The 12,043-nt window shown below is 32.5% G+C and overlaps 1 protein-coding gene across 7 annotated transcripts in view; it reads left to right on the top strand.

Moving 5' to 3' along the window:
- PPP3CB (protein phosphatase 3 catalytic subunit beta) overlaps window positions 1-12,043 on the top strand; it is a 52,184-nt gene that overhangs the window by 10,809 nt on the left and 29,332 nt on the right. For all 7 annotated transcript variants that reach the window (XM_072823609.1, XM_072823606.1, XM_072823608.1 and 4 more), the window contains exons 2-8: window positions 2,417-2,617; window positions 3,316-3,440; window positions 6,947-7,058; window positions 9,160-9,305; window positions 9,573-9,712; window positions 9,817-9,894; window positions 10,001-10,095. In XM_072823609.1, the coding sequence (XP_072679710.1) occupies window positions 2,417-2,617; window positions 3,316-3,440; window positions 6,947-7,058; window positions 9,160-9,305; window positions 9,573-9,712; window positions 9,817-9,894; window positions 10,001-10,095 (897 nt within the window). The remainder of the gene's footprint in view (window positions 1-2,416; window positions 2,618-3,315; window positions 3,441-6,946; window positions 7,059-9,159; window positions 9,306-9,572; window positions 9,713-9,816; window positions 9,895-10,000; window positions 10,096-12,043) is intronic.

The raw sequence follows: 12,043 nt of genomic DNA, 5'->3' as shown, positions 1-12,043 counted from the left end.
TCTCTCTCTCCTCCTGCCCTGTCTCATGCTCGAGTTCTCTCTGTCTCTCTCATGCTGTCTCTCTCAAATGGATAAATAAAATCCTTAAAAAAAAAAAAAAAAAGTAGGGCACCTGGGTGGCTCAGTGGTTGAGCTTCTGCCTTTGGCTTAGGTCTTGATCCCTGAGTCTTGGTATTTAGTTCCACATAGGGATCCCGTGGAGCCTGCTTCTCCCTTACCTATGTCTCTGCCTCTTTCTGTGTGTCTCTCATGAATAAATAAATAATCTTTAAAAAAAAAAACATGCTTGAGTTGAAAAAGAAGTGGAAAAGCATAGGTCTATGAATGACTTACCTATGAGTAGGCAATGTGTGCTTTTTTTCAAGTGAATAAAGACATTTTGGCTGTTGGTAAAAGAGGGGGCAATACCTCCATGTGAATTGCAGTGGAGCATTCACAACGTGCATGAAAACATTCAGTAACACTGGTAGACTGGTTGAGGGGGTGAATGGTCTCCCATTTGGATTTTTAGGAAGTTCTGTATTTTGAATAGAATTCAGCCAGTAGTGGAATTATGTTGTCGATTATTAGAAAGTATACATAATCTAGAATGCAGCATCTTAACAGTATCTGTTTTTATGAATAGAGTGATAAAAAAATTCTCTTGTCCTGATGAAAAAAATATGATCCCATCTTGATATCAAAAATTTGTACTTAAGAGATATTTAAGCTTTTCATTTTTATAATGTCCCAAAGTAACTTGTGATTTATTTAGTAATCTGTTATTAAAATCTGTAGTTTTTAAATAATTGGTTTACTGATGGGGCAAATTTGGTTTAAATCTTCAGCTGGAGAAAAACATACTTTGACAGAGATTTTTATTTTATTAGAATCTAGACATACTGTATTTAGGGAAACAAAATGTATTTTAATGCTTTGTTTTAAATGTGAAAAGTAGTGGGAATTGTTCTAATGAAGAGAAAATAAGTAAGTTCAAATTTTATTTTAGTATCAAAGAAAACGAGGAATTAGTAATTTCAAAGTCTTTTAGAATTTGTTGACATCCTTCTGCCTTAGTTCTTATCTCACATCTAAAGAATTGAGTTCTTCCTAATTTTTTTTTCCTGGTAAAATAGAACATGGTTATTTATTATTCTTTCTCAGGTCATTCATATAATTTTAACCCAGGCTCCTGATTTTAGTTTGTTTTTTTAAGTTGAAATTTGAAGAAGCAATTGGTCCTATACATTTCCAGTCTTCTGTATAGTAATTGATCATTACATGATGACTGTGAAACATCAAGAAAATACTATATACTGTATGCCTGAGTATAAAGTGAGTTTTTTCTTAATTTGAGTCTATATGTAGATTCTTACTATAAATTTCTCTATGGCTTTATTTTGAAAAACAAAGTACAATTTGGTCAACAGCCCAAAACTACTTCAAACTGATTTTGAATGTGTAATGAGGTTACTTGTTGGAGTCAGCAAGAAAGGAATCTAATAAATTTAACATATAGTAATTTTTCCTAGAAAAATTCATCAGAATTGTGCTAGATACTATGGAAAATAGGCCTTATAGTTTTCTATTCCATTTAACAAATATCAGTTTTAAGGAGTGCAGTTGATAATTAATAAATATGGGAACTGTGGTTTAGGATAAATTTGCAGTGATAGCATTTTATGTGTATTCAAAAAGTGCTATATCAAAAATTTAAATGGAAATGAAAATGATTGGCCTTTGAAAAGAGTGTTAGATGACTCAAAAATGACTCCAATGATAAGGAATACAGTGATGCCAAAGATGAGCATAAAGATTTTGAACGAAAGTGTTTTGTGAAACATGGAGGTAGGAGAAAAAGCAGTATTTCAAAATTATCATGATTTATTCATGCTGTTTTAAATATATATGTGCATTTAAATTAATTTAAATTGTATAATATTTGTTTTATCTATGTCCCTAAAAGTTTCTTTTTAAGTTGGCCAGAAAACATCACTTTTAACTTTCTTAGAAATGTGGTAGTTCAACTCATATTTTGGATTTCTTTCTATTCATGGTTATGTGGTAATAAGTTTACATTTATTGTACTTCATTTAAGATAAAGAGTATCTATATAATATGATTTGAGAGTTCTGCCAAAAAGTGTTATGGCTTAAAGAAAACTAGTTACCCTGAAAGAGCTTTTAATTTTTGAGGAAGTTCATTTCTCTAATAATTCTCAACAAAGAACATGTGGTTATATGTAGATTAATTAAAATATAATTTGATTATTTTTTGAAAAACCCTTAAAAATATTAACACCTCTATCCAATAAATGAGGAAGAAATAAAAACTCCAGCTTTTCAGGTTTTACTTTTATTTACCTAGATCCACTGATTAGTTTTTATGTTAATATATTAATAATGATCTATTTTTTATTAATTAAAAAAAATTGCAGCTGTACCTTTTCCCCCAACACATCGCTTGACATCTGAAGAAGTATTTGATATGGATGGGATACCCAGGGTTGATGTTCTGAAGAACCACTTAGTAAAAGAAGGTCGGGTAGATGAAGAAATTGCACTTAGAATTATCAATGAGGGTGCTGCCATCCTTCGGAGAGAGAAAACCATGATAGAAGTAGAGGCTCCAATTACAGGTACACTGGTTTATGTTTTGGATATTATTTTTTAAGATTATACCATTATTTAGTTGTCTACATATAAGGCTGTTTACCCTTCAATCTGTGGTATATTCAATTAATCTTGCAAGGACATTATCTTGAATTTCCAAATTATTTTTTCTATTTTTTTTTGTTTTGTTTTTTTTTTTTTTTGCCTGTTTTCAGTGAATAAACATGCTCCTAAGTAACCTGAGTATAGAAATTGGTCTAATATACTTTTGTGAAGGTTTCATCAGTTGTGTTGGCCATAATTCAATTTCATTCAACAAATTCTTACTTACTTTGCTATCAATTAGTAGGGGCAAATACCTCAATGTTAGCATAGCAGTCAATAGAAAGCATTGCCTTAGGATGGAGATTTCACTGCCACCATTATAATTTTGTAATCCTAAACCCGATGTGTGGCTTCCTAAAGAGGAAGTTTATAAATTTTAGGTGAAAATTTTGTCACTGACTACCAATTTCATTATTTTTGTTACATCTCGTTCTAGATTTTGAGCACACGAACACCTGGGTATACATCATCCCTGTTAGTACTCTTCATTGACTCTGACTTTCTTCTGAGACCTTTCTTGATAGAATTTACATTATCTCTTATGTAAAAGAAATTAGAACTTAAGTAAAATTTGTTATTTCAGAGTTTTTTTTCATATCTAATAATCTTCTTGTTTCAGTGTGTGGTGACATCCATGGCCAATTTTTTGATCTGATGAAACTTTTTGAAGTAGGAGGATCACCTGCTAATACACGATACCTTTTTCTTGGTGATTATGTGGACAGAGGTTATTTTAGTATAGAGGTAATAATCATATACTGTCATTTAATTTGCTTTTAAGTGTTACCATAGATGATTTCCATTAATTCTTAGTAAAATAAGTTCCTTAAAATACCTATATTGGGTTCTTTTTAATACCTCTGCTATTCTGAAGTTTTTAGGTAAAATTACTGCTTATTCTCTTCTGCTTTTCAAACTATTCTATTTTCTTTGTATTACTTTGTTTATGCAATTGTAATTGCCATATTTCCCAGTGGAAATTATATGCAAACTGAAGGTTCTTTATTGTCCTGTTATCTAGTGGCCCTAAGGAGCTAGTGCTATTTATCTCTCTTCTTGCCCCTACAGGCATTACCCCATGTGAAAAAAGATTAATTGAATTTTCTCTGATTAAATAAAACATACTATAATATTTTTATTGCTTAAACCCTAGTGCTTCTATTCCACCTTCTATAGCTATTAAGACCCAAGTCTTTTGTGTATTGTGGAAGTATTCATTTCTTTTTAAAAAACTTAAGAGGCATTAAAATGACCTGTTGATCATTACTTAACAGTACGTGGTTCTTTTTGCTCCTTTTATTTTTCTAATTATATAAATAAGGTAAATATGGAACAATTTGCATTTTCTAATATATGCATCTCTCTCTTCTTTTTTTAAAATGAAAATGTGGCCATATTATAATGTTGTTCTGTAACTTGCTTTTTTCATATATCCCTATACTGTGATGTCTTTCCAGGTCAGTATATATAAATTTATAGCATTTTGAATAGCCACATTGTATTCTATTGAATAAACAAACCACAGTTAATTTAATGGATTCTTTATTAATAATAAAGTATAGAAACTCAAGGTGTTCTTAATTTTTTGCCATTACAAATGATGCTTCAGTGAGTTAGGTTATTTATATATTTTTGCATACTTGCTAAATTATTTCTGGGGTAGATTCTTAGAGGTAAAATTGCTAGATAAAAGCTCTACTAATAGATAGTTGTGTTGAGCATTTTTTATGTTCCAAGCGTATCCTAAGCACTTAACACACATTGATTAATTAAATCCTCACAACATTATGAGGTAAGTACTGTTATTTTATCCGTTTTATAGATGAGGAACCTGAGGCTTGGAAAGGTTAAAAACTTCCCCAAGGACACATTGTTAGAAAGCAGTACAGCCAGTCTTATTCTAAGCCTGTACTCTTTTTTTTTTTTTTTAAGATTTTATTTATTTATTCATGAGAGACACAGAGAGAGGCAGAGGCAGAGGGAGAAGCAGACTCTTCCAGGGGAGCCTGATGCGGGACTGGATCCCAGGACTACGCCTTGAGCTGGAGGCAAATGCTCAACCACTGAGCCACTCACGCCTATTTTTCTTTTTAGAGAGACATAGCAGGGGGAGGGGCAGAAGGAGAGGGAGAGAGAGAATCTCCAGCAAACTCTGCACTGACCAGGACCCTGAGATCATGACCTGAGCTGAAATCAGAGCAGAGCCGTCTAGACACATCAGCCTATACTCTTAACCACTTCTCCCAGTAGACAATTGAATCTTTATCTGGTGAATGTCCATGCTGGTTCCTGTTGTTTATATCCCCTTCTCCAGTATTTTTAACCTCCTTTCTTAGCTATGCTAGGATTCTTCGTGGGGAAAGGAGTTCAGGGCTCTGTGGACCTAAATTCCCTAAGGAATTTTACCTCTGAGTTGTTCTTCCTTTATTTGTAGTTTTGTCATCACCCATCTCAAACTTCCCTCAAAGCTTCAAGGAAACTAGAAGATGGTCTTTCTTAACAGAAAAAGATAGAGGGCTTTGACAAAAACAACAAAATGAACAATTTTAGGAAGCTTATTGGTAACTAAACATATTGGTGTGTATGTCCTTGTATTAGAGTGTTTTGTGGTTGACTCTTAATAGATTTATTGTTAGAAAAGGAAAATAATTAAGAATCACAATAAGAAAAAAAGACAGGTAGAATTTAATAAGTATTTCCCTGGCTTAATTTCTTTTTTTTCCTTGTGAATAAGATGAAGGTGTGAATAGTTACATTTTAATGTACCTTAACTTGTTAAAAATAAAGTTTGTTTTCTTTTTGTATAAAATTCAGTAAACCAAGCTAATTTCCATATGAAATTTCATATGAAATGTCTTTCCTTTTTTTTTTTAACAAAGATTTTATTTCTTTATAGCATTTTTAATAACCACATTGTATTCTAGAGAGAGAAAATAAGCATGAGCAGGGGGAGGGACAGAGGCAGAGGGACACAGAGAATCCCAAGCAGACTCTGTGCTGGGCTTGGAGCTCAAGTTGAGCTCCATCCCATGACCCTGAAATCATGACTTGAGCTGAAATCAGGAGTTGGACACCTAACTGACTGAGCCACTGAGGTGCCCTGATTTTCTTTTTTTTTAAACCAAGTAAGTAAAATGTGAGTTTCTTATGTTAAATCTGTTTAGAGGGGTGCCTGGCTGGCTCATTCGGTAGAGCATATAATTCTTGATCTTGGAGTTGTAACTTTGAGCCCCATGTTCGGTGTAGAGATTGCTTAAAATAAAATCTAAAAATATATATATACACACACATATATATAAATAATATAAATCTATTTAGAGAAAAGCATCTGCTAAACTGTTTGTTTAAAAATTCTTCTTATTTAAGAAATTATACTTTCTTTGAGGGGCATCTGGCTGGCTCAATTGGTAGAGCATGTGACTCTTGATCTTGGAGTCATGAGTTCAAGCCCCACATTGGGTACAGAGCTTACTTTAAAAAAAAACTAAAAAAAAAGTTCTTTTGAAACTAATAATACATTATATATTAGTTAACTGAATTTAAACTAAAAGATTTTTTTAAAAGGTAAAAATAAATAAAATTTTTAAAAATTATACTTTCTTTGAATCACTTGGGTAATAAGCACCTACCTCATGTAAAGCAACAAACATACCAACAAAATAAACATAAAAGATGGCTATTGGCCTTCATAAGTCAGTGTGGCATAATGCTTAAGATCAGAGGATCAGAATCCTATCTGCATTACTTAAAAGTTTTATGATTTCAGATAAGTTAACTTGAACTCTGCTTCAGTTTCCTCATTTGTAAAATAGAGATAATATTACATACTTCATAGGGTTGCTTGAGGAATAAATAAAGAGTACTAAATATATGGTGCTTGATACATTGTAAGTAATAAATTGTAGATGCTATTATTTTGACATTATTTTATTTATTGATATACCTAAGAAGGATACCAATATGCTAATTGTCTTTATAACAAACAATCTGTAAATCTAAAGTAATTAAGTAGATTGACTCATTCAACAAATATTTATTACTCTGCTGCTATTTGCTAGGTACTTTTCTAGGGGTAGAAGATGAGAGGTGAATAAGATGACAAAGTCCCTGATTTCATGGAACTTATATTTTAGTAAAGGACAAAAAGATAATAAAGAGTAATAGAGATTGTAAGGACAATAGAGTTAGATGAAACAACTTAGCTAAATCAAAAGAAAAGGTAAATTCACTTAAAATGTTTTCTTTTGCAGTGTGTCTTATATTTATGGGTCCTGAAGATTCTGTACCCAAGCACATTATTTCTTCTGAGAGGCAATCATGAATGCAGACACCTTACTGAATATTTTACCTTTAAGCAGGAATGTGAGTATTGTCACGAGAAATATTTTCATTTCCTCAGTATTCTTTTGGAGTGATAATGGGTAGTAAGACTTTACAGTGTAACATGTAAGAACAGATTTTGTGTCCAAATATATAAAGCTTTGAGTGTTATTGTCAAGAGTTCTCTGGTGTTTAATGGTGTTTTATTCAGATGTTTTCATTTCATTGTTTCCTATTGAGTTTGATTTTATAGCTGTATTTAGAAATTGTTTTGAGTTTTGTATATAACTTTAATGTTTAAGTGATTTTTTTTCTAACAGGAAGAATAAAAACCAAAAGGAAAAAAAATTATTGTTGCATTGGAGATTTTTGTCCCCCAATATTGAAGCTCTCTCATGAAGATTCTTAAATTATTCATCCTGTCATCATTGCAGATTGTTTCAAACATGCTATTAATGAACTGAAATTCTTAAACCTACAGTGTTTACCCTATTTCTTTCTATTGTTGCTTCTAAGCCAGAAACAACATTATGTAGAGCAGTATTTGACTTTTTTCACACCTTTTAACTATGTGCTTATTAAGTTAATATTCATGGCTATATTAAGTTTAGACTTAAGTTCTAAAAGTAGAAGTAATTTCAGAATTATGGAGATTCAAAACATGATCCAGTAAAGATCATATTACTAGAGACTTCCAATAAAAGGAGAAAAATACAGTGGGTGAGTAATGGCAGAAGGCACAGAGTCCTATAACTTCAAGATCAGGTGGGTAATCTAAATGAATAGGTTATGAATAATAACATAATAAAAATAAAAAAAATAAAATAGTAAAAAATAAGGTAATAAATGAATAAAAGCTGAGACTTGGAAAATGCATACTTGACCAAAAAGCAATCAGTTTAAAATTTTATTAAACTACAATGCTGGAAAACAAGGTACTACCAATTTGGAACCTCTGGTTGCTGGATATATATTTTCTCATATTTGAATGTTACAATATTTAAAAGGGGAAAAGGAACTAAGCTCTTTTTTCTTAGATAATTAATAAAACAAACCGCCCACCAAAGTTCCAGCAAAAACATGAAATAGCCAGAAATTTTAAAGATATAAAGGAACAAAGGGATGTATAGGTTAATCTCCTTAAAAGTAAGTGACAGATTTAGTGGAGTTTGTCTCTTGGCTTCATGCTTCACTGTCCATTTTAAGCATTTGTTGTAGATGAGAGGAACCCCTTTGTTCTTCCAACATGAATAAGATATCTTCTTTTTTTTTTATTGGGTGGACCTTGAGTTTTGTTGTGATGATGTAGTAGCCTTGCCTGTAACAACAAAGTAGTCACTGACTCTTAGAATAAAATAAAGTATTAAAACTATTTAAGTATAGTTCTGATTTAGCCTTGCCTGGCCTATAAAGGTAAAGAGTTAAGCTGTTTTAGAGATTTTTTTTTTCGCAAAGATTTTGTTTATTTATAAGAGACACACAGAAAGAGAGGCAAAGACAGGCAGAGGGAGAAGCAGGCTCCACGCAAGGAGCCAGATGTGGGACTTGATCCTCGATCCCGGGATCACAGGCTCCATGCAGGGAGCCTGCTGTGGGACTCAATCCCGGGACTCCAGGATCACGCCCTGAGCCAAAGGTAGATGCTCAACCTCTGAGCCACCCAGGCATCCCTGTTTTAGAGATTTTTAGAGACTATTTGACTTATTTAAGTAATATTTTATGATGATCTGCATATCCATATTAAATTGTTGGGACAGCAAATATTTTGTCTTCATAAGACCAGTAATACTGCCTATTTTATTGATTCTCATAAGGCAAGATACTTCTCTTCTAAAAAAATTGTATCCAGTAAAATTCACTCTTTTTAGTGTTTAGTTCTGACTTTTGACAAATACATAGAACTGCCCCCTACCACAGTCATGATACAAAAAAGTTTCATTATTCCATAAATTTCTTCTTGCTCCCTTTTTTATGATCACCCCTATACCTGCTTTCAACCCATGGCCACCATTTGGTTGTTTTCTGTGTCTTATAGTTTTCTTGCCTTGGTTTTACTAGTCTGTCTGTCTGTCTATCTATATCTATCTATCTTCAAAATGATCAACTAGTAATGTGATTATCAATTCTTTTTTCTTTTTTCTAGGTAAAATTAAATATTCAGAAAGAGTCTATGAAGCGTGTATGGAAGCTTTTGATAGCCTGCCTCTTGCTGCACTTTTAAATCAACAATTTCTTTGTGTTCATGGTGGACTTTCACCAGAAATACACACACTGGATGATATTAGGAGAGTGAGTATATATTGTAGTTCCGAGATGATTTCTATTTATAGTACTTTGTTGGGTAGAGAGTAAAAGCTTCAAACTTCTCTTCACTGCCAAGATTAGGTAATGGTAAAAATTAACATACTGATATTTTAAGGAAATATCTTCTAACCATTCAGAACAATATAGTATGGACAGTATTCAAAGTTGGTACCACTTTCCTGTGTCCATTCTATTCTCACTTTTTGACAAGTTATTTCTGTTCTTTGTGTCTTTCTTTTCTTTCTTTCACAGTTAGATAGATTCAAAGAGCCACCTGCATTTGGACCAATGTGTGACTTGCTATGGTCCGATCCTTCTGAAGATTTTGGAAATGAAAAATCACAGGAACATTTTAGTCACAATACAGTTCGAGGATGTTCTTATTTTTATAAGTAAGGAAAAATATCCAAGATTAAACACATTTTAGTTGTTAAAATAGTAAATGTTTCATATAGAAAACCATTATTTTACTTAATTTACTTTTTTTCCCCCACAGCTATCCAGCAGTGTGTGAATTTTTGCAAAACAATAATTTGTTATCGATTATTAGAGCTCATGAAGCTCAAGATGCAGGGTAAGAATTCTGTTTCCCTGACCCAAATTAACACCTTATGTACAAATCAAACTTAGTAACTCATGATTGATGCTTTACGATGCATATTAAGCTATTTGTTTTACAGCTATAGAATGTACAGAAAAAGTCAAACTACAGGGTTCCCTTCATTAATAACAATTTTTTCGGCACCTAATTACTTAGATGTCTACAATAATAAAGGTAAGATGTTGTTGATAAAAAAATTGTTAAACAACTTAGCTTTTTAATTGACTTATTTTTTTTGAAAATAATAGAAAAGAGGCATTGTTTGAAACTGTAACTATCCAAATCTTGTTATAAAAAAGTATAAGATATAAGGGAGGGGAGAGAACAAGAAATAAAAATCCAAAATGTGAAACTTAAATAATATGTGACCATTCCACAACTTGTTGCTCATAAAAGCTATCTTATAAAAGAATGTTCTGAATTTAGTCAAGAAACCAAACATGATTTTCTCAAACTCCCCTTTCTTAAATCTTTCCCCTTATAATCAAGAGAATGTTTTCTTGTTGCATAAAGCTGCTGCTGCTGCTTTGACCATTTTGTGTATTTGCACTGTATAGTTAATTTAGTTTATCATGTTTCTTGTTTAATGTTCACTGATCTAGATTCTCTTTTCCTTCCTTATTCCCTACTTTTACCTCCACAGTCTTATCATTGCGCTCTGAAGATTATAGTTGAACTTTGATTAATTCATTCTGGCCTCCTTTCAGGGATATATTCTTCCCTTTCTTTTCTTTTTACTGTTCTTTCTTCCTTTTTTTCTTAGCATCTTTTTTCTTTACCTTCTATTCCACTAGTTTCCATTCCCTCTTCTTTCCAAATTTGATCTATCTATAATAATTTGATTTCATTTAACTTTGAACATAGATAGCTTATTGACAGATAATACCAAAGGATCTTAATCTAGTTAAGTGTGTGCCAAAGAAATTGAAGATGAGCTTGGGTATGTTTATGTAGTTCACATTTTCAGAAGAGGAAATTAAGAAGCCAGCTCCTGTTCTGTCTTGACATGTCCGGAATTCAGTTGACTATGCCATAGTTTCTAGGGTCACTGGAGCAGATGTGCCAGGAGGAAAGAACAGAAGGTTAAAGACTTTTAAAAGTATTAGAGAGATAATGAGGTCATTGCTAAATATGGGTCATGAAGTTCAAAAGAGAAACAGAACAGTTTCTTTGATTATTGGAGATGATGGTTAAAAGATTAAAACATTTGCCTGAAATCAAATGGTAGCATGCTATATGGTAACTTTGATACAGAATATGTTAAATTTTTTTTTTTTTTTAAATTTATGATAGTCACACACAGAGAGAGAGAGAGAGAGGCAGAGACACAGGCAGAGGGAGAAGCAGGCTCCATGCACCGGGAGCCTGACGTGGGATTCGATCCCAGGTCTCCAGGATCGCGCCCTGGGCCAAAGGCAGGCACCAAACCGCTGCGCCACCCAGGGATCCCTGATACAGAATATGTTAAAAAACTTAATACTGTATTAATTACCAAAAAACCCATACCATTGACTGAGTTGTTCATCTTCAGAAGTTAGTGTTAGTGCAACCTCTAAGGATTATGCCAGTACTAAAATATTTTTTTAAATTCTAGTTTGGTTTACAAATTTCAAAATTTCTAAGGAAGTCACCTAATGATGTGTGTCTTCACTTTTAAGGAGAAATGTATCTAAGTTTTGACTTCATTCTCAAGAACAGAATAGAGTGCTATATTTAACTTTCTACCAGTGCTCTAATACCTCAACTATGACCTCTCCTTGTCAGTGTTACAGGACTTAGTGTTCAGTGCTCAGTTGATTATTGTCTTATTGGTTGTCCTCTGTTAGTTTGATTTACGGGGTAAAGGGATCACTTTTCTGAGTATTCAGAAAAGAAACTCAAACCATTGAATCTGTCTTGTCAAAATCAAATGTCTCTTAGCAATGGTTAGTCTGTACATTAGTGTTAATGATTTGAGTGTTTACATGGTATGGATATGTTTGTAATGTTTCATTCCATCTGTAAAGCAATTTTCTAGATTCTCTCTCTTGTTTTAAAGCTGAAAACTTAAAAAAATAAATAAATAAAGCTGAAAACTTGGTATCATTCCTTAAATTCTGAGGCTAAGTTTAAAGTACTTTTA

The sequence above is a fragment of the Canis lupus genome, chromosome 4 (genome assembly GCF_048164855.1).
Source record: "Canis lupus baileyi chromosome 4, mCanLup2.hap1, whole genome shotgun sequence".
Lineage (NCBI taxonomy): Eukaryota > Metazoa > Chordata > Mammalia > Carnivora > Canidae > Canis > Canis lupus.
Note: the sequence above shows the minus strand (reverse complement) of the source record. Positions and strands in the feature narration are given on the sequence as shown.